The sequence below is a fragment of the Rhizoctonia solani genome, chromosome 4 (genome assembly GCF_016906535.1).
Source record: "Rhizoctonia solani chromosome 4, complete sequence".
Classification (NCBI taxonomy): Eukaryota; Fungi; Basidiomycota; class Agaricomycetes; order Cantharellales; family Ceratobasidiaceae; genus Rhizoctonia; species Rhizoctonia solani.
Genome location: NC_057373.1, coordinates 2262254 through 2281833, shown reverse-complemented (window position 1 = coordinate 2281833; position 19580 = coordinate 2262254). Strand labels below are relative to the sequence as shown.

The 19580-nt window shown below is 48.4% G+C and overlaps 10 protein-coding genes across 10 annotated transcripts; 6 read left to right on the top strand and 4 right to left on the bottom strand.

Moving 5' to 3' along the window:
• Positions 1-190: 190 nt before the first annotated feature.
• RhiXN_00761 (FHA domain protein) lies at positions 191-3030 on the bottom strand (the record flags this gene model as incomplete). The annotated part of the gene is made up of 12 exons (XM_043320580.1): positions 191-370; positions 429-578; positions 634-744; positions 801-1133; positions 1264-1632; positions 1682-1729; positions 1783-1834; positions 1891-2048; positions 2101-2437; positions 2499-2563; positions 2614-2724; positions 2773-3030. The coding sequence occupies 12 exons, from the start codon at positions 3028-3030 to the stop codon at positions 191-193; spliced, it is 2172 nt and encodes a 723-aa protein (XP_043179592.1).
• Positions 3031-3352: 322 nt separating this feature from the next.
• RhiXN_00760 (endoglucanase) lies at positions 3353-5544 on the top strand (the record flags this gene model as incomplete). The annotated part of the gene is made up of 10 exons (XM_043320579.1): positions 3353-3650; positions 3715-3740; positions 3798-3846; positions 3901-4014; positions 4071-4076; positions 4133-4205; positions 4256-4904; positions 4958-5029; positions 5063-5073; positions 5124-5544. 10 exons carry the CDS (start codon positions 3353-3355, stop codon positions 5542-5544), a joined length of 1719 nt encoding a protein of 572 aa, XP_043179591.1.
• Positions 5545-5972: 428 nt separating this feature from the next.
• RhiXN_00759 (Uracil phosphoribosyltransferase) lies at positions 5973-6976 on the top strand (the record flags this gene model as incomplete). Its single annotated transcript, XM_043320578.1, has 7 exons — positions 5973-6143; positions 6234-6264; positions 6325-6465; positions 6518-6637; positions 6699-6778; positions 6828-6896; positions 6947-6976. 7 exons carry the CDS (start codon positions 5973-5975, stop codon positions 6974-6976), a joined length of 642 nt encoding a protein of 213 aa, XP_043179590.1.
• Positions 6977-7061: 85 nt separating this feature from the next.
• RhiXN_00758 (small nuclear ribonucleoprotein) lies at positions 7062-9109 on the bottom strand (the record flags this gene model as incomplete). The annotated part of the gene is made up of 9 exons (XM_043320577.1): positions 7062-7198; positions 7251-7358; positions 7408-7583; positions 7646-7778; positions 7834-8023; positions 8076-8489; positions 8544-8684; positions 8738-9052; positions 9107-9109. The coding sequence occupies 9 exons, from the start codon at positions 9107-9109 to the stop codon at positions 7062-7064; spliced, it is 1617 nt and encodes a 538-aa protein (XP_043179589.1).
• Positions 9110-9476: 367 nt separating this feature from the next.
• RhiXN_00757 (alpha/beta hydrolase family protein) lies at positions 9477-12000 on the top strand (the record flags this gene model as incomplete). Its single annotated transcript, XM_043320576.1, has 15 exons — positions 9477-9572; positions 9632-9708; positions 9766-9872; positions 9929-10033; positions 10093-10108; positions 10158-10216; positions 10278-10506; positions 10562-10615; positions 10674-10818; positions 10869-11022; positions 11077-11176; positions 11227-11518; positions 11576-11583; positions 11638-11722; positions 11785-12000. 15 exons carry the CDS (start codon positions 9477-9479, stop codon positions 11998-12000), a joined length of 1743 nt encoding a protein of 580 aa, XP_043179588.1.
• Positions 12001-12225: 225 nt separating this feature from the next.
• Positions 12226-12793, bottom strand: RhiXN_00756 (ribosomal S13/S15 N-terminal domain; the record flags this gene model as incomplete). Its single annotated transcript, XM_043320575.1, has 3 exons — positions 12226-12446; positions 12503-12703; positions 12760-12793. 3 exons carry the CDS (start codon positions 12791-12793, stop codon positions 12226-12228), a joined length of 456 nt encoding a protein of 151 aa, XP_043179587.1.
• Positions 12794-12861: 68 nt separating this feature from the next.
• On the top strand, positions 12862-16349 carry RhiXN_00755 (ribosomal protein S6e; the record flags this gene model as incomplete). Its single annotated transcript, XM_043320574.1, has 13 exons — positions 12862-12961; positions 13007-13123; positions 13184-13207; positions 13261-13312; positions 13361-13816; positions 13869-13979; positions 14029-14094; positions 14144-14222; positions 14490-14683; positions 14738-14901; positions 14950-15041; positions 15094-15456; positions 15516-16349. The coding sequence occupies 13 exons, from the start codon at positions 12862-12864 to the stop codon at positions 16347-16349; spliced, it is 2652 nt and encodes an 883-aa protein (XP_043179586.1).
• Positions 16350-16460: 111 nt separating this feature from the next.
• On the bottom strand, positions 16461-17186 carry RhiXN_00754 (neugrin domain-containing protein; the record flags this gene model as incomplete). The annotated part of the gene is made up of 1 exon (XM_043320573.1): positions 16461-17186. One exon carries the CDS (start codon positions 17184-17186, stop codon positions 16461-16463), a length of 726 nt encoding a protein of 241 aa, XP_043179585.1.
• A 253-nt stretch (positions 17187-17439) lies between these two features.
• RhiXN_00753 (cofilin/tropomyosin-type actin-binding protein) lies at positions 17440-18102 on the top strand (the record flags this gene model as incomplete). Its single annotated transcript, XM_043320572.1, has 5 exons — positions 17440-17473; positions 17533-17591; positions 17645-17848; positions 17905-18018; positions 18073-18102. 5 exons carry the CDS (start codon positions 17440-17442, stop codon positions 18100-18102), a joined length of 441 nt encoding a protein of 146 aa, XP_043179584.1.
• Positions 18103-18687: 585 nt separating this feature from the next.
• Positions 18688-19528, top strand: RhiXN_00752 (NAD(P)H:quinone oxidoreductase, type IV; the record flags this gene model as incomplete). Its single annotated transcript, XM_043320571.1, has 5 exons — positions 18688-18699; positions 18760-18802; positions 18858-18915; positions 18971-19367; positions 19430-19528. 5 exons carry the CDS (start codon positions 18688-18690, stop codon positions 19526-19528), a joined length of 609 nt encoding a protein of 202 aa, XP_043179583.1.
• Between the last annotated feature and the right edge of the window lie 52 nt (positions 19529-19580).

Below are 19580 nucleotides of genomic sequence, written 5' to 3'. Positions count from 1 at the left end.
AATGAAAAAACACTGGATATTGGATTTGTTGTTGTACATGTACGGCAAACCAGATACCATATGTATGTACCGTGAATAGTCCGTATGATACAAGAACTATGTACCAAGATATCAAAATATCTACAGATAAAATCAGTAAGTCACAAAAAAAGCGTAGATAAGATCCTGAGTAAGATGTCGTCGGCATAAATCAGACAACCATGATAGAGGCGCCTCCGTCGTTTGTGAGTCGTTTGCGTGTCTTGATAATAAGGTATTTCCTGCTTAATTGAGCAACGGCCTTCTTGTTGGCTGATGAACCTGTCGTGGGGGGTGTGGATGGTGTGAAGGCTGCGATACAAGCTGGTGATACCACTAGAGCTTGACCGGTCTGCGCGTAAAGGATGCTCGTAAGTTCGTGAAGCCCACGGTTACGCTACCTAACGTACTTTTAGCGATACCAGTTGTGCAAATGCGTCATCCGGCATATCTGCGGAGATATGGCTGAGAAGATGATCGTACCACCCTTTGCTCGAAAAACGATGTAGAATCAAACAGCTGCACAAATCAATAAGTACGGGAGGGAGTACGGTAGGTTCCTAGTATAGGAGTAAGCTTAGGAGGATTCTGCACTACCTAGCGAATAAAACTTACCTGTGTACTAATTATAATCCGCATTCCTAAATGGCGTTGTTGGCGAATGAGTGATAAGAGAGACTTGGTCAATTCCGAAGTAGCTCCTTTGCCGCCCTCGGTAGAAAGATACTAGAGCCGGTAACATGTCAATTTCAGTTTATTTCTAATAGTAATAAACTTCTTACTTTGTGTGCCTCATCCACAACGCAAACCTTCCCCGTTCCAACGTCCGCACGAATAAATAGCCTCAAAACAATATCAAACAGGCCAGCTGCCGATGCTGGGTCAATGAACGGGTCCGAAAGATCTATCACCGTCAATTGTCCCTCTGCAAATCTAGGCGCAGAGCTTCGTCGGCTAGGAGGGCTAACTGATGTGGTAGACATGACAGAGGCACGCCGGTTGGTGGATGTGCCTATCGTCGCGACTGCACTGTTAGCCTGGTTTGGGGGTTCAAGGAATGATTTCAGTAGAGCCATGCGTTGTTCTAGGCCAGCTAATTGAGCGGAATTGAAGTTCTGTTTATGTTCATCAAGTTGTCGAATGAATTCAGTGTAAGTGTAATTTTCGCCTAATTGACGAAGTATATTCTTTGTAAGAGCAACTTGTTAGAAGCGGCCCAGACACGATAGAAGCTTGTAAGCTCACCAATATAACCTGCATGTATAACGGAGCACTGTCTGACCCTCCACTAACTGCCATAATAGACAAAAATGCTTGTGCATCCAGTTCTTCTTCAGAAAAGTATAGTGGTTCAACAACCACACCTGACCCAAGAGGCGCATAAACCCTTTTCATAGTGTTCAGCGATGCGGGAGATACATATACTCGCACAGGCGGTGGGGTCACTGATGAATCAGTACAAAGAGCAATGTGGGCCGCTTCACAAGGAGTACGAGTCGTTGCAGAGCCTTCTCCATAGTGAAGAACAAGTCCAGATAAGGGCTTCTGAGTCTGACCAAAGCGAGGATCTGGAGGTAGAAGCATGTTTTCCAGAAGTACGCCAACGGTATGACTCTGGTAATTTGTTAGCAACCTACGGGGGGATAGTTCCATTACTACTAACCTTTCCCGACCCCTGTACACCACAAACTACTGTAGACATGGGTGCATTCTGGATATCAGGTTAATAAAACATCGTAGCAAGCAAATGACGATCCTGCTCACGGTGTTGACATAGATTCTTGGATCACGGAATCGTTCTGATTTGGACTTGGAGCTTCGTAAAACCCTGTGTTAGCGCCTGGGTCCGCGATGAATCAGGAATAAACTCACTAGACTGCAGCAACTTGTCCAAGTAGACCATACTGCTTAATATGCTCGCCAACGCCTAGGTCAAGAGCTTCCCGAGTAACCAAGGGAGCCGTTTTGAGCTCATGGTCATCGCTCCCTGACGGTTGATTGGCCATTCCAATATCAAGAAGCGAGAATTCCTAGTATGGATATTTGTAAACAAATAAACAAAACGAGGGTATCGTGACGTACTGCTTCAAAGTTGTCCTGTATGGTCTTGACAGTCGTGAAGGAAGTAATCGAGCTCGGGCGTTCCATTCGGGGAGTCTTGGGCAAAGCCTTATCGTCGAGAACTGTCCCATCTGGTAGCAAACGCGACCGACCAGGGCCTGCTGTAGTTTCGTCGCTCTCGTTTCCAGAGTGGTTTCTGCCAGGAACATGGACATGGGGAGAGAAGGACACGCTCAAACGGTGTCGCAGGCCCTGCTTAGGGGAAGTCCTACCACCTCCACTCAGAGTACGGTTCCTTTTCAGCGAGGGGACGAGTGGAGAGTTTATGGAAACGGGCAGAGTCTTGCAAGCGATACATCTGTGAAGTGTGGTGTAATCTCAGCGGCTGAATGATACGTTGTAGAGGGGCAGGTGCTGACAGAGTAGGATCATCGAAGACCTCTGCCTTAATCGACGGGACCCCATCCTGGCCTTCTCCGAATTCCTACGGCCCGGGGTTAGCAATGTGAGAAAAACAACAAACGGAGCACCCACCAGAATGTCATGACACTGCAAAGTAAACCGTTCGGATTTCTCGCCCTTGGCAGATAGTCGAGAACCGTTGATCCATGTGCCATTAGAGGAGCGTGTATCCCGAATTAAAACCTACAAGCACTGAGCTGAGAAATTAGACGTAAGTTGAAAAAAACAAACCTTGCCGTCCTGGCCAGACCAAATGAGAGCATGATTTCTGCTCATCCATTGGCAGGGAAACAATCCGTTTGTGCCATCCTCTGTGTCCCCTGCCTGTGACCTGCCAACGACTACTCGGTTCCCAAGGGGCAATGGTATTGTTTTCGGATAAAAAGCGCCGGAACCGGTCAAAGGATGGAGATGGATGCTCGGTACTTGTCGTTGGGAGCTACTTAGTGCAGTAGGAGACGAGGCCAATGTCGCGGTTACGCCCTCCATCGAAGCCGGGGTCTGTGGAAAGTCGTGATCGTTAGTCAGTATCATCCCTCCTCTCCAGGAGTGTGGCGGCCACTTGTCGTGGCTAGCATGGTCACGTGGGAGGGGAAGACTCACCCTTTTCAGGGACTTTGTGTTTGGGTCGAACTTGGATTTCTATTTTTGGTCCTCCGACGACCGCGTCTGGCCCCCTTGAGCACAGCCATAACTCCGGTCCACGCCCTGGCTAAAGTGCAATATAAAACCAGGCTCTCCTCGGGCATTCTTTACGACTGAAACTTCTCAGACTTAGTTCTTGCAACCAACACCCCTCTGGGTACGAGCTATGCGAACGCTCTCTGCTCTCTCGTTGCTCTCGCTTGCAGCACCATCCTTGTCTCAAGTTGCGTTACCTTCACCCCCGATCCTACCACCCCCAGCCGCATCTGGTGCCGTCGCATCTGCGACCAGTAAACCCAACGCACAATGGTCAACTCTACTGAACAATCTACTATATTTTTATGAAGCTCAAAGGAGTGGTAAACTTCCCTCCAGCAATCGCGTCTCCTGGCGCAACAGCTCCGGACTCAATGACGGCAGCGACATTGGTAAAGACCTAACGGGAGGGTACTTTGATGCTGGAGGTATGTTTTTTTGCAGCCACCTCGTACGTTTCCAATTGCTGACTCTTGGCTTCTTGGCACCAAGACTACATAAAATGTACATACCCATTGGTAAACTTATCCCCTGTTACGCTCATAACGTTAATCTGATGACAATGCCGTTAACAGTCTTTTGTTCTTACAAGCATGTGCTGGGGAGCAATTGAATTCGGTACCGGTGAGCATAGCGACTCTATGCCGTGACCTTTCATCTCATGTCATGCTCCTGTAGGGTACGATGAAGCGAAACAGACGCCGTACTTGGATGACATGTTGCGATGGGGACTCGACTGGATGATCAAGGCCCACCCTGAGTCGGGAAGTCTTGTTGTTCAAGTTGGTACAGGTATGTGTCACTCGGTCTAGTTGAGGCCGAGCTCGGGTACTAACTATGCGATCTAGGTGATGGTAAGGATTATTATCTAATCCAATAATTTTACTTTACTGAATACGTGCCTATAAAGTCGACAATAATTATTGGGGCAGCGACCAAAACTTTCCTACACCTCGTATTTCGTATCTGATCAATAGCACCCAGTATGTGAATTTACATCATGCTCGTACGTACGCTTTCTCACTCTCACCAGTCCCGGCACAGATGCCGCCGCCGCGGCTTCCGCTGCATTTTCAACTTGCTCCATCCTCTATTCGGGTTCCAAGTCTACTTTTGCCAACTCCGCTCCAGCCTCGCTTGCCGATACGAATTACGCTTCCACCTTGTTAAACCACGCGACCCAGCTGTTCTCGCTTGCTGCTAATTCGACCTTTGCGACCTTTACTTCCACGCTTCCTGCTGTCCGAGATGTGTACCCTTCGTCTGGATACATAGATGACCTCATCTTGAGCGCGGTCACATTGGGAGCAGCAACAAACCAGAGCGCATATATCAACCAGGCATTAAGCTGGTGGAAAGACTCTGGCCTTTCTGGATCGGACAACGTTCTCAACTGGGACTCCAAGGGCCCGGCCATTCCAGTCATGCTCGCACAACTGGCCAGCGCTCAGCCTCAAATGCTACCGAGCTCGAGCTCCCTGAGCAACTGGCAGAGCGAGGCCGAAGGTTACCTCGACCGAATCGTCAACGGCAAGGGACGAGGCTATCTTACCAACGGCGGGCTACTGTACTACGATGGCGATTCGGACTCGGTCAGCTTGAACCCGTCCCTGAATGCGGCGATGCTCATGTTGCATTACGCACCCCTGGCAACCAGCAGTGAAAAGAGGAATGCATACACGGTTAGTGTGATGTACTTGTACAGGTATCAATAAGCTCATTAAACCTCCTGTAGTCGTATGCTCGCGGCCAAATTGCATACGCACTGGGCAAGAATCCAATGAACGGCAAGTCGCAGTTTATTCACGTACAAGTTGACTACTAACAGTACACCCTGTAGTCCCATACGTCGTGGGCTCCAACCCCAACTCTCCTTCGAACCCTCATAGTGCACCAGCCAGCGGTGGTTCCGATATTACCAATATCAACTCTTCGCCTCCCCAAATGGCCCACGTTCTCTACGGCGCCGTCATCGGTGGACCCGACAAGAACGACAACTACTTTGATATTCGCGATGACTGGCCCCAGACCGAGGTCGCCCTCGACTACAACGCACCGCTCCTGACTATTGCTGCAGCATCGGTCATGACCGAAGCCGAGGACCCGTATTTCACTCGCTTGCAAGAAGGCGCGTACGCCAGCGTCAAGCCAAGTGGGATGCCCTGTGATGCCATGTATCCGTGCAAAGGCGGTCGCGGTGGGCTCAGCCGCGCTGGAACTATTGCGCTCGCTGTGGTTCTCAGTATTGTGGGCCTTTTGATCATTTTGGCGTTTGTGTATCTCTTCTTGGCCAGCAAGAGGAAAAAGAGCGGGAAAGCATAAATTGTTCATCTTGGGATTGACATTGACTGAAATGGACTATATTTTTCATTGTAATTCGTCGGACATTTTACGTTTACATTTACGACAAGGACATTTCTGTATATCTAAATTTACTTTTACAGCCCAAAAGAACATGTTCTCTTCCGTTGGATCGTCCCCCTCGGCTTATCTATCCAGAGTCTGAAATTCCTATCTGTTTAATTAAACTCAACGTATTATCGGACTTAAGCCCAATCGCCGGACCGCACCGGATCGGGCAGTGTGCCCTTGAGCTTAAAGGCCACCACGCATTCAGCCGTGTATAGCCCTCCAACCACCACTCAGCCAATATTACCGTCCAAGGTCGAGTACCGTTCTTCCCCGCATCAAGATTGATACGCGTGCTTGTACTAAAACCAGAACCTTTCACTCGCCTAAATAGGATCATAATGTCAACCAACAACGTGCACGTCCTATCGCACCCGCTCGTCAACGCCAAATTGGCTGTGTTGCGCGATGCAAGCACCAATGGGAAGGAGTTTCGCGAAGGTGTAAGAGACTTGACGTACATGGTCGCTATCGAGGCGTCGCGAGACCTTGAGGAGAAGCAAGTAACCGGAGTGAGTAGCACACACAGAGACATATAGACACAGACACTATCTGTACTATGCTCGATACAATACTAATTCTTCGCGTTTTACGTAACTTAGACTACCCCAGTCTCCGAGTTTACAGGATCCAGTAAGTACATGCCCCATTTCGATACGTGAAGCCAATGTTCTGACGCGAATAACCACCCAGCGATCAAACCTCGAGTAGGAATCGTACCTATCCTCCGAGCTGGTCTAGGAATGACCGATGCTATGCTCAGCTTGTTCCCAACTGCACCAGTATACCATATCGGGCTATTCCGTGAAAAGGTTAGCCTTCAACCGGTTGAATGTAAGCATGTGTACCAGCTCGGTGCTGTTGCGTCCAAACTCATAACTCGTAGACTATTCGAAACTACCCAAGGAACCGACAGTGGATCAAGTATTCCTTGTCGACCCTTTGATTGCCACTGGTGGAACTGCCATTGCGGCGGTACATATGATTTTGGACTGGGGCATTCCGTGTATGTTATCCCAAGCTGGTTCAGTATAGCACTATATTGACTCGGTTGGTTAACCGAATAGTGAACAAGATCAAGTTTTTGGGTGTATTGGCATCTCAAGCCGGACTTGACCATGTCAAATCTGAGTTCCCTGAACTTGAGGTGGGCTAACATTATGATTATCACATGCAAGTTAATAATTTAACTGTAGATCTGGTTCGCTGCTGTGGATCCTGAGTTGACGACAAATGGTTTGATCAAACCTGGACTCGGCGACACTGTGAGTGCTATAGACCAATCTCAAGACAGGTGAACTAATGTAGGATATAGGGCGATCGTTTGTATAGCACGACTCATTAAATCGATATTCCTGCAGCCGTCGCGATTATGTATAGTCCAGATACATGATAACAGTAATTATACAAGTGAATCTCTTCCAAACACGCTATTTGCTAGTGCCACTTCCACTGGCCGAACCCTTCGTACCAATGAAGGAGAACGTTCCAGTATTGGCAGCAAACCACCTCTCGTTTGCTGCTTTGACCCGTGCAGCTGCTAACGAAGGATTCACAAGTTCCAAACCTACAAAACACAATTAGTGCGGTCGAGAGACGATTCTGATAGAAATAGCTACCTTGAGCGGGAGTAAAAGACAACGAGGTGGCAGTACCAGAAGTGTTTGCTGATTGAGCAGCCCTCGTAATTGCTTGGGTACGTAATTTGTTCGCCTTGGACATTTTCGCTGCGATAAATGTTAGTAAGAGCGTACTTGGATAGAGAGTCACACTAACCTTTGCTCTTCGCATCCGCAGCACCCGCACGTACTTTCCCGAACGAGTTGCCCATCATACCAAGACCCTTTGTTTCGTCGAAAGCACCGACCTCTTCTTCGGCCTTGCCAAATTCCATGCGATTTTGTAGTTTGCGAAGCTCTGTCATTGCATAGGCTTCTTTGGCCTTTCGCGCTCTGAATAGTGAAAATAGGGTGATCAGTTAGGGCCCGCGTAGCCTCAGATGAAAAGCACCAACCGTTTCCCCCCACGCCGCTTTTTAGGCCCATCATCTGGGATAGGTAGTGCTTTGACCACCTTTTGTGGCGGAGGTTCAGCAAGTCTTTCGAGGTGTTTCTCGATCTTTGCTCGCAAGTCCTCGCCGTAAGAGCCTACGAATCCATACGCGCTAAGTTCATTGATAATTAAACGTAATGCGGCACCTACCATCTCGTCGAGTTCGTTCCATATCCATCCGCGCGGCCAACACGCATTTGGCACCCACAGTGCGTTGAGCCTTCATCCTGTATTCTGCCGGAGTCTGCTGGACCAACTCAGACTGGAATACAAACCCAGTATGCCGGTTCTGAGTTGCAGTAGAGAACCCAGCCGTGATCTTTTTCTGCGCTCCGAGAAGCTAGAATACCAAGTCAGATGTGGTTCATACGCAGGATCAAAACGTTACACACGTGAACGTTGCACGCAGGCATTTTTGCCAACCCGCCCAAACCACCTGCTACTCCGAGTAGCTTGGCAGCAGTTGTTGTCCCTACAATCTTGCTCAAGTTGGGGGCCAAGATGCTCATACGACTTCGGACGTAGTTAAAGATGGTTTTACGCGCCTCCTCCAGCCGGTCGGCGAGCGCACAGGCGTCTTGTACAGACTGCCAGGAAGCAGGGCTTAGCTCTTCTCCGCGGGTGGTCGTCGCTGTCACTGCGATTGTCATGCGAATAGCAGGTGGGACTACATCGGAGATGGACTGGGCAGCAGTGACAAGATCGGGTGGGTTCCCAATAGCGCGAACAGTACGAATGAACATGTTGGGATCGGTAACGAGCTGTTCGAGTTCGGGAAACCTGGGATTGTAGTGATCACGAATAAACTAGCTGGCCGTCAGTAATGAAGAGCCGCCTAAGCAACTGAGGGATTACGGTACCTTGTGAACGACCAATATTTCGTTATCTACATCAACACTCAAGTTGTTTGCGGAGACGATAAGTGCGTATTCAGGATTTTCGTGTGCAGGAAGGGCCATTTGTTCGGGAGTTGAAGGGTTCTCTGTGAACTTGGCAATTTCCTGGGTGCCTATGATTAACAACCGGGCCATATGCACCTCCGATCCAAGCCTACCTTGATGATGTCTGTCATCCTTTTGCTTCCCTCTAGCTTAGCCACCTTTCGCACATTCTCTACTCCACCCAGCTCCATTTTTTGGACATCTTCGGCGTCGAGCTCGTCCGCTGGTTTAATACCTCCTTCAAGAACAAGTCCGCCCTTTCCTTCGGCCTCTTCATCATTCACATCGTCGCCCTCCTCATCGTCCGACATTGCATCTGCCTTGCGCTTCCCGTTGGCATTGCTGCCAGAGGCCTCGGAGTCTTGGAAGGAAGGCTCCTCCTCATCGGACAGCCCGTCGAGATCTGCAAGAAGCTCGTCTGCAAGACTCTGACATAAGTCTCAATGAGTCCTAGGTTGCATGCACAACGATGTGCGACTTACCATCTCGCTTGGTGGTCGTTGGTCACAGTAAACAAGCCTTGCGCAGCCACCACGCACCTACCTCTCACGTGATTATGGCCTCTTTCCACGACCAAACTCCCAAAGACTCAGAGCAACACAGCGGCGTGGAGAGCGTATAGTCATGCATGTATTCAAATCTAGCTTCGCCATAGATTCGGATTTATTTAATCAGCAGTACCGCAAAGGCACTATGTAATCGAACCGAACATGGATAGAGTTGGAGCCCATATGGTCAGCCAAGTTCCGTATCAAACTTCTCGGGCGGCTCGGTAACTTGTAGCATACTTGTACCCACGACCAGCCCTGGTGAGCTTTTTATCTGCCATATACTACACCTATACATAGTAGAATGGTGCGGCGTAACCAAGTCCTGAGGATGAGTACTATCCTCTGTCTGGCTGAAAGCTGCAGGGGTACTTTTCTAAACGATGAGATCTTACTTAAAGTAAGGTTCAATCGTGAATAGGAACTTATTGTAATGTAGAGCTTATGTGATCTCTTCAGTCTCGCGTCGTCGGCGACGTAGAATGGCATCAATGCCCAGATATCACAGATCCACTTATCGAGTGTGGTACAATCGTGTAAGCCGGGCTCTTTCCTCAGACCAAACGACAGATATCAATGACGCCATTTTACAGCGTTCCACTTGATTACTTTAACGCTAGTGCTGGAACCGCAACGATCGCTCTAGGAAAGTATAAAGCACTAACGAGCCCTAAAAAAGGCACCGTATTTCTAGGCGCCGGTAAGTTCGATGATCACGCTCATAGCGTTCTGTTTAGCGCTTATTGTACATAAAAGGGGGACCTGGTGATCTCGGACAGCTCCTCGCAATCGATGCTGGAGAGTTCTTCAGTTCTATGCGCGTCGGAACTGATTACGATATTATTGGATTTGATCACCGCGGTATGTACTTGAAAGAATATCGAGATGTATGGGTTTAATGAAGTTTCTCCTGTTAATAGGGATGGGTTCAACGACGTGAGACATATGCGTCATATAAATCATGATACTGAGACGTCCCCTCAAGGCCCACAGTCACCTGTTTCAAGTCGCGTGAAGAAAAAGACGTATTTTATCGAAATACAGGTAAGTAGTTTTGCTTGTATCATGGACACACCCGCGTCTGAATCTAACATACCGCAACTAGTGTTCGAATTAGGGTATACCCAACCGCCCAATGTTACAGAAGATCCATTTGCCAGGCTAGATTTGGTCCTTCAGTACCGTCAAGCAACCTCTATGTTTGAAACACAAGCAAAGCTTTGTGCTCTAAATATGCCCGATGGAGGTGCCAGCCTGAAGTACATGGGCACTCCAACTGTGGCCCGGGATATTGATTACATGAGTAAAATGATTACAGGTCCAGATACACCCATGTAAGGAGATCTTACCCCTAATCCATGTCTATGCCAAGTACTGTTCATATTACAGCAACTTTTACGGGGGATCTTATGGGACAATTTTAGGGTCGTATCTGGTCAATATGTGAATGCGTTCCTCATTTCATTCCTTGGAACAGCTGTATTGATAACCCTTTCTTTAGGTTTCCTGATCGCGTTGGCCGTGTCGTAATCGACGGGGTTGCCGATCCAATTAGTTGGACTACAAAGCACTCCTACGAATGGATGGACGGCTGGCTCAACCAGACCGAAGCTGACTACGATTGGTTTTTGCGCGCATGCATTCAAGTAAGGATTAAAAACGCTATTTTATTATATATATCTGATGATATAAATAGGCTGGACCGACTAAATGCGCATTGGCGACTGGGGATAATACTATAGAAGGGCTCAAGGCTGAAATCCAAGCATTCTTAGATCACTTATACTATCACCCCATGGCTTCACCCAACAGCACAACACCTGCATATCTGACCTCTGGGGCCGCACGCGGTAGGCCGGGCCTATTTCTATAAAATATACCACACGAGATCTAACAGCCTTCAGCATCCCTCTTCCTTGGAATCCTCCGACCACGAACATGGTCACCTATCGCTGAAAGTTTGAAAAAAGCAATGAACGGAGACCCTACTGCGATCATGAATGAGTAAGCTGCTTTGATCTGCCTAAGACCGGAGTCTGATCCAAACAATTTAGCCTGGTGCCGGACTCAAGCCGTCCAGTAGCAGATAAAGGAGATTTGTATCGCTACGCTGTAACTTGCTTGGACGCACTTCCATTCGATGATCCCTCCACCTGGCCAACAGCCGAGCAACTGGCCGACCAAGCTATAAATCGTATACGGAAGGTCTCTCCTCATTTCGGCATCAGCGCTACACTTTCCGAACCTGATGGTGGTTGCGAGTTTTGGCCCGCAAAAGGAGTAGAAAGATTCACCGGCCCATGGAATCATACTTTGGCCTACCCAATTCTTGTTGCCTCAACCGCGGTGAGCTGTCAATCTAAATCTGTTTACGGCAAAAAATTAACATGGAGATTCCAATAGGTCGATCCGTAAGTGTTTGCATACATGTTGAATTCCAGTTTTTTTTTTTTTTTAACTCAAAGCAGCATAACCCCATTAACAAGTGCGAAACTTGTCAATAAACTTTTAGGAAACTCGTCTCGTTTATTGGTTCAGAATAACCCAGGAGTGAGTGGTAAACAGGTAAAAAAACCCACCTTGTACTTTTTATTCACATCTTGCCATTTTAGCACGTCACTCTATCTGGCGTGTCAACGTGCACCGCAAAAGTGTTCTTGGCCTATTTTGGAAATGGTACATTGCCAGAAGACGGGACTGTATGCGAAACCGACACACAACCATTCGGACTGAGCTCCCCGATTAACGTTACTAAAGAAGATTTGGAGCTATCGAAACGGATGGAGGAGCTACACAACAAGATATCTCTGACCCGGCGTTGGTTTTGATCGTTCTAGATTATATGCGCTAAAGGTTACTTGCTATCACTGATTTGAAGCATCATGCTGGGGTGATGGTATGGTTAATAGCACTGTTTCGGTTTGTGTGGCTTCACTTCTCTCAATCAACTTGAACGACCATGGCATGAAGGCATAAATGTAACACGAATACAACTGGCATGCACATAATTTTCCACAAACACCCCGTAAAGATGTACGTACACTACAATGCATCTAAGCAATAAGGGCAGATGCGTTGGAGGCCTCGTACTTCCAGGTGGGAGGAAGCTGTTGCTTGGTCTTGTAGTAGCGAGCAAGACGATGGATTCGGGACTCGATCAAAATGAGGCGGAATTTGGAATCCTTGTCCTTGCGGTTGGTCTCGAGGTGCTTGCGGACGGCAACGGCCTTCTTGACCAAGAACCACAAGTCCTCAGGGATGGCAGGAGCAAGACCTGATAAATATAATTAATACCAAGGTGGAGATCAATGAAGTATTCCTTGTGCTTACCGTTGGATTTCAAGATACGGAGGATCTTGTTACCAGTGACAAAACGGACCTGAGGAATACCGTGGGAGTCACGGAGGTAGACACCGATTTGAGAGGGAGTCAAGCCCTTGCGAGCGAGCTTTCCAATGTGCTCAATCACGTCCTCGGGGGTGGTCTTTAACCAGGAAGGAGGGGCGCGGCGGTAAGGGAGGGCAGAGGACGCTTTGGGGAGATCATCAACTATTTAAATACACAAACTCAGTCGCAATACTACTCACAAATGCCCTTGCCGGGAGCGTGCATGCGACCCATTTTGAAACTGTAGCACTCAAAATATCAGCCGGAGTTACTTTGCTCAACCGCCCCGTGCATTCCGCAAGATGCATCGAGTGCTTCGAGCCAGAGTCAAATATTACGACTATACTTACGAGTTTGGGGGTGAACTTGAAGGGCTTGAGGGTGAGGTTGACGATCAACTCGGTAATTTGCATCCGTTAGCATAATCCGACTGTTCTGAAATTGCAGCTTTACAGTTCCAATTACCAGCCACTCAGAGGACTCCGGAAGCAAATTCGACACATCCGACCCTCAAGCTCGACGTTCAAGGCGGTGATCAAGGCCGAGCCGACAAATTTCTTTCTGGTGAGCGAATATCAGCTTATGTCTGATGCTATGCGTTATACTCACTCTTTGTGCTCACAGACAAAATGAAGCTGAACATCGCCAGTAAGAACAATTCGGATTTGTTGATAGCACTCGGTGCTCATTTGTTCGAACAGACCCCGCGACTGGGGAACAGAAGACCATCGATTTCGATGACGAGAGGCGCTAGTGAGTATAATCTCTTATTAAATTCATAGGTGCTAAGTGCTGTTTCAGCCGCGTTTTCTACGAGAAGCGCATTGCGCAGGAGGTTCCCGGAGACTCCCTCGGAGACGAGTTCAAGGGATACATCTTCCGCATCACCGGAGGAAACGATAAGCAAGGTTTCCCTATGAAGCAGGGTGTTCTCCTCCCCTACCGTGTCCGCCTTCTCCTCTCCGACGGCCACTCCTGCTATCGCCCCCGCAGGACCGGTGAGCGCAAGCGCAAATCCGTCCGCGGCTGCATCGTCGGCCCGGATATTGCCGTGCTCTCTCTTGTCATTGTCAAGCAGGGTGATGCTCCTCTTCCCGGATTGACCGAAAACGTTCTCCCCAAGCGTCTCGGCCCCAAGCGTGCTACTAAAATCCGCAAATTCTTCAACTTGGGCAAGGAGGATGATGTCAGGAAGTTCGTCGTCCGCCGTGAGGTCAAGTCCAAGAAGAACCCGGATGCCAAGCCTTACACCAAGGCGTAAGTATTAAAATTGGTCTGTATATGCATCGTTGACTAAATCTTGTTTCAGACCCAAAATCCAGCGTCTCGTCACTCCTCTTCGTCTCCAACGCCGCCGCCACCTCCGTGCTATCAAGCGCAGGAGAATCGAGTCCGCGAAGGAGCAGAAGGCAGAGTTCGAGTAAGCATTTTGTTTGAATAGCGAATTCATGTAACTCATTTAATTACAGCGAGCTTGTGGCCAAGCGTGTTGCAGAGAAGAAGCAGAAGATTGCGGCCAAGGCTTCCCAAAAGAAGTAAGCACAAATTAGTGCCGTCCTTTATCTTATAATGTACTGACCATAGCTGCCTTTCAGGGCCGCTACGACCACCGCCTGAGCATGAGGCCTATTGTCTTTCGCATTTGTACTCTCTGTATGATCATGTACGACATGGTGTGACTGTTATGCATGCTCAAATATGCCCTTTCCTTTGCTTGAAATTTCAATCATGGTGCTTTCTTCGTATATAGCAGTTGAATAGCTACAAAAACCAGCGCATTTAAGCTATTATTTTGTATCACGTGATGAAGAGGGATTTATTCCACGCCCCCACCACGAGTATAATTGACTGTTTGGTTCCTGCCCTATAGCTGACCCCCAGCTGGACCTAATACCTTAACTAGATTTAGACATAAATGACGCTTGAAAAGATTCAACGCCAAGGGTCGTTTAGCAAGGATGTCTATGACGAAAAACGTTCGATGAATAACGTCACCAGCGAACCTCAAACCCGAGTAGCAAGGGACCAGGCCATCCGAGAGGCCGTGGAAAGAAAAGACTGGTACTCATTAAGAGAACTGAGTAACCGGCCTGGTGGATTTCAGGGGACTCGTTCAGTAGCATGGTATGCGCCACCCTAAGTGCTATGGAGCGCTACTATATACTCATCTTACTCTAGGCCGTTCTTGCTCCATGTCGCGAGCGCGTCGCGAGGTTCAAGTGAGAAGAAAGAAAAAGAAGAAAACTCTCGAGATGGTCAATCATCGTCTACGCGAGTACCTCACCGAGACGAACGACAAGTTGGTCTCGACACCAACCGAGCGTTCGTGCATTATCCAGTCGGTGAGTCTATCTGCCAATCTTGCTTTTATTGAATTAATAATTTACTAGAGAGCCAGCAGCATAAAGAGAAGAGGAAGAAGCAACTAACCGAGCTGATCCTCGGCGTACTAGAACGGCGTCCTCAGCTTAGTTACTTCCAGGTATGTTGGAGTGATAATCTCAAGCCAAAACCTGTACTTAGTTGATATTCAGGGATACCACGACATCCTATCGACACTCCAACTTACGCTCCATCCTTCTCTGGACAAGGATACAGAGGCGTGGCAGCTTCTGCAAGAGTGTGCTATCAAAATCACCCTACATCGCGCCAGAGACGCAATGGGCGCAGGTTTGGAGCCCCTGACTGGCCAACTCAGGATCCTGAGACGCTTGATACGACTCGCCGATCCTGATCTAGCTATGCTGATTGAAGAGGCTTCGCCCTTGCCTTACTGGGCCATCTCTCCTTTGATGACCTTGTACACACACGACCTACCGACCCTTACGCTCGCACAGCGAGTAATGGATTGGATGCTGGCCAGGCCACCCAATGCAGTTATATATCTAGTTGCCGCTGTAAGTCGCTACCCGCCCCCCTTGCTATTGAAATTGTTTTACTTACCAAGAGTATTTAGTTTGTACTTCAGAAAAAGGAAGAAATACAGAAACTTGTCGAAGACGGCGACGATGGAATGATGCACTCATTCTTGTCCAGTCTCCCAGATTTGGAGGCCGACGAACTGCCGGAACCCGTTGATGCACAAGAAAATGACCAGTCATCTTCAACTCACGCACCCTTTAATTCGGATTTATTAACGTTAAATTCGGACGTACCTTCTGACGTCGACTCTTCCAGAGATGATCTAACCAGTTCGCTTGTCTCTGTCCAACCGCCATCCTACACAGAGAAGGCTTCACAGCTACCCGCTTCCTCGCTGGATGAACTCCAGGACAGTCCAAATCAACCTACCGGCCTCAACCCCCCTGCCCCTCCCTCCCCGGCCTCTTCGTTGTCATCCTTGCCTCCTGAACTCCCAAACATTGATCACCAAAGCGGTCCGACTGTTCCTCTGTCCCAGATATTACAGGCTGCAGATCGACTTCGAACTAGATACCCCATATCGTATGAGAAACTACGCTTGAAGGAAACGTTGGGTCCGCACAGCATGCTGCGTACATGGTCTGAGGACCCAGATGAGATTATTGGAGATGATGAAGCTGAGGAATATGTGCTTGCAACGGACCAAATAGTTTATCCAGACCTGGATGACGATGTATTCGAGCCTTACCCACCGCCGCAACCCGTCAAGCTATCCAAAACGCGCACACTCCTTGCCCGTTTACCAAAAATCGACATGATGGCATATGCTGCCTTTGGTTTGGTCGCAGTCGCCGTTGTGGCCAACAGCCCCACCGCTCGGGAACATACCAAACGCTTGGCTGAGGTGGGTTCAGGTTTTATGCTCTGAGCGGGCCGGCGCTAGAATTCAAGGACTATTATTTATTTATATATAGTTCATCCTGGCGAAGTTCACTCTACCCATTGAATAGACCAATTAGATTAATAAATACTGTATTTACTATTTCATGGTTAACTTGTCTTTCCCTTGAGCTTTTTCGACTATATCCAAACGGCCTTCCAGCGACTTGGCAACCTCTGCCCGCTCCATCTTAATCTTCTCGGCAATCCGCTTGTCCTTGTTCAAGTTCTCCCGTGCGATCATCTTTGCAACGCGCTCGGGGGATGGCCTCCATTTACTCTTGAGTATTCTGGATACTGCCTCCGGGCTGATTTTGAATTTATTGGCGAGTACGGGCGTTCGGTACTGGACGGGATCGCTTGCATGCAGGGCTCGTAAGACCTCCATTGCATCCCGAGATATGGTTCGAGGAGGCGCCCATCCCTCTGGATATTTGCTTTTTATTCTCTCTCTATGTAATTTATACTCAGAGGGTGTTGGAGGAGGGCGTGACCTTGGTCGAGGGGGGTATTGTGGCTTTGAAGAGGCGGGGCTAGGATCAGATTTCGATAGTGATTTATCGAACAGGATGGACTTATATAACGCCTCTGGTCGAGATGGTGTAGTTGTAGAGATGGTTTTGTTAGAGTAGGATGTTTCTGGTATTGCATTTTTCGGTGTGTATTTTTTGGATGAAGGCTTTGGGCTAGATTGTTTGGCAAGTATGTGACTCTGAGAGAAGATACGAGTGCCAATTGAAAAGATAAGTCCTAGTCGATTGGAAGTATACAAGGCATAATGTATTGGTAGAGTTTTAGCCGCCCTGGCAGCGTATAAAGCAGTCATTGTTGTCACTGGGAGAAATGCTGGAGCAACCAAACGAAGTTCTTGATCAGAGCAGTTTACAGTAAAGAATACACTGACGTAATTATATAGGCGCTTAAGTACGCGGACTGAGAATATGTATTTGGCGAGATGAATTTGAAAAGGCACGAGGAAACGACCCGCGACGACAGCTCTCTTTCTCTCCCACTCGTGCCTTTCCTCATCACATCTCGTTGTTCTTTCTCTTTTGCTTTCCCCCTCGTATTAAGTACCAATGGCTGATGTTACACAACCTGAAATCGCCACAGGTGAGGCCTTTCGAACTTAGTCCAGGCTCCCTTACTTGCTTTAACCTGAATTCACACAGCGTACCAGAATGTGAGAGAAAACAAGTCGGATATAAATTGGCTTGTCCTCAAGTACGAGGTAACTACTATCTACATCGTCATATCTACCATTCATCTGCTGAATGGCCCCAGTCGGCGCGTTCAGACAAACTTAAGCTCGAAGCAACGGGCACCGGAGGCCTCGCAGAACTCCGCGAAAGTGGACAGCTGGGAGATTCTGAAGTGGTGTATGCTTATGTTCGGGTGTCTTACGCGAATGACAAAGAGAGTAAAAGAGAAAAATTCATCCTGATTTCGTGGATTGGCGCCAGTGCTGGAGTCATGCGTAAAGCCAAGGTGGACGAAAATAAGCCAGTCTCTGCGTTGATCTGCTGACCCTTGTTTGCGTTTAGGTCTCGGTTCATCTGGCGGACGTTAAAAAGACACTTGCAGTGTATTCCATAGAGGTTTCGGCCCGTGAAATGGAGGACCTGAAGGAGGAGCCGATTGTCATTCGCTTGAGAAAGGTATGTTCTAATATTTGTGTTGGAGTTGTCATCCGTATCTGACGCGGGTACAAGGCGGGAGGCGCGAGCTATGATGGTGTATAATCTGGACGTACTCAGTTATATTGTTCTATTTTCGCTGTCGCTATTCAATGCAACCTTCATTTAGACATACTCACCCGAATGGACTAAGCGTATAAAGTAAACATTTTGTCTCCGGATTAATAGCCGTGATATCGCTTAGACTAGCAACGGCGTTCTCAGAGCGCGTCCTTCTGTTCACACCACGACCTTTGTAAGCTGCATTCATAGATCAAGTCCCTACTTCTTCGGTGTGGTCTTGAAGAGACACATGGTTTCTCACGGTCTCCTGATCACATTTGATAAACCAATCTGGTTTACCAACCTCGCAGAAGTGGCTCGACTCAACTGCGATGTGATGCATGTTCATAATCAGGTCCAAGGTCGGTCATTGGCCCATCCGTGGGAAGATTCTTCTCCTTTCAATCGCAACCGGGGCCCCCACTATGCTCGCGTTTGTTCGACCATTATGACGCGTCTCCCGGCCTCCTGTATATAAACCGGTCATTCTGACCCTCTTCTCTACATCCTAGGTACATATAACACTCTCGACGCGACTGTTAGCCCTCAACTCGTCCCTTCTACTCTTTTTACTCAAGCTCCTTCGAAATGGCTCCTCGCGTGAGTGACGCCATGCCAACACAATTGCAATATGCAAATGACAACTTTTGATTTTTGTAGGTTGCAATCATCATTTACAGCATGTACGGCCACATTGCCAAGCGTAAGTTAAACACTATATATGCGTTATTGTTTTCCAATGCTGAAGCCTTGTGTAGTGGCTGAGTGCGTAAAGGCCGGCGTGGAATCTGCTGGTGGTAGCGCCACGATCCACCAGTAAGTGCCCAACTACCACGGGTGACAATCACAAAATCTTATATGCCATTGATAGAATTGAAGAGACGCTCCCCGCAGATGTTCTCGCTAAGATGGGTGCCAACAAGCCCAGCTACGAGATTTTCAATCCCAACGACCTCGTCAACTACGACGCATTCTTGTTCGGTGTACCCACTCGTTACGGCAACTTCCCCGCCCAGTGGAAGGCCTTCTGGGACAGGACCGGTGGCCTCTGGATGAAGCAGGCGCTCCACGGAAAATACGCAGGTGTGTTCGTGAGCACCGGTACTCCTGGCGGAGGACAGGAACAAACCATTTCGAACTCGATTTCGACTTTTGCGCACCACGGCCTCATCTTTGTTCCTCTCGGATACTACTCCACGGCCTACCCCCACCTCACCAGCTTTGAGAAGCCTCATGGTGGATCTCCTTGGGGAGCTGGTGCATTCGCGGTTCGTAGATGCCCTCCATTCCGAAATTAGAGTGTTTTTTTATTGACATCGTGTTGACACAGGGTGCTGATGGCTCTCGCCAACCTAATGAAATCGAGACGGCTATTGCTCAAGCCCAGGGCGAGGCATTCTGGAAAACCATTTCCAAGGTCGCGTTTTGAACCAAAATTACTGGGACACTTGCACACCTTTGATAGGAATCATGCACGCCTG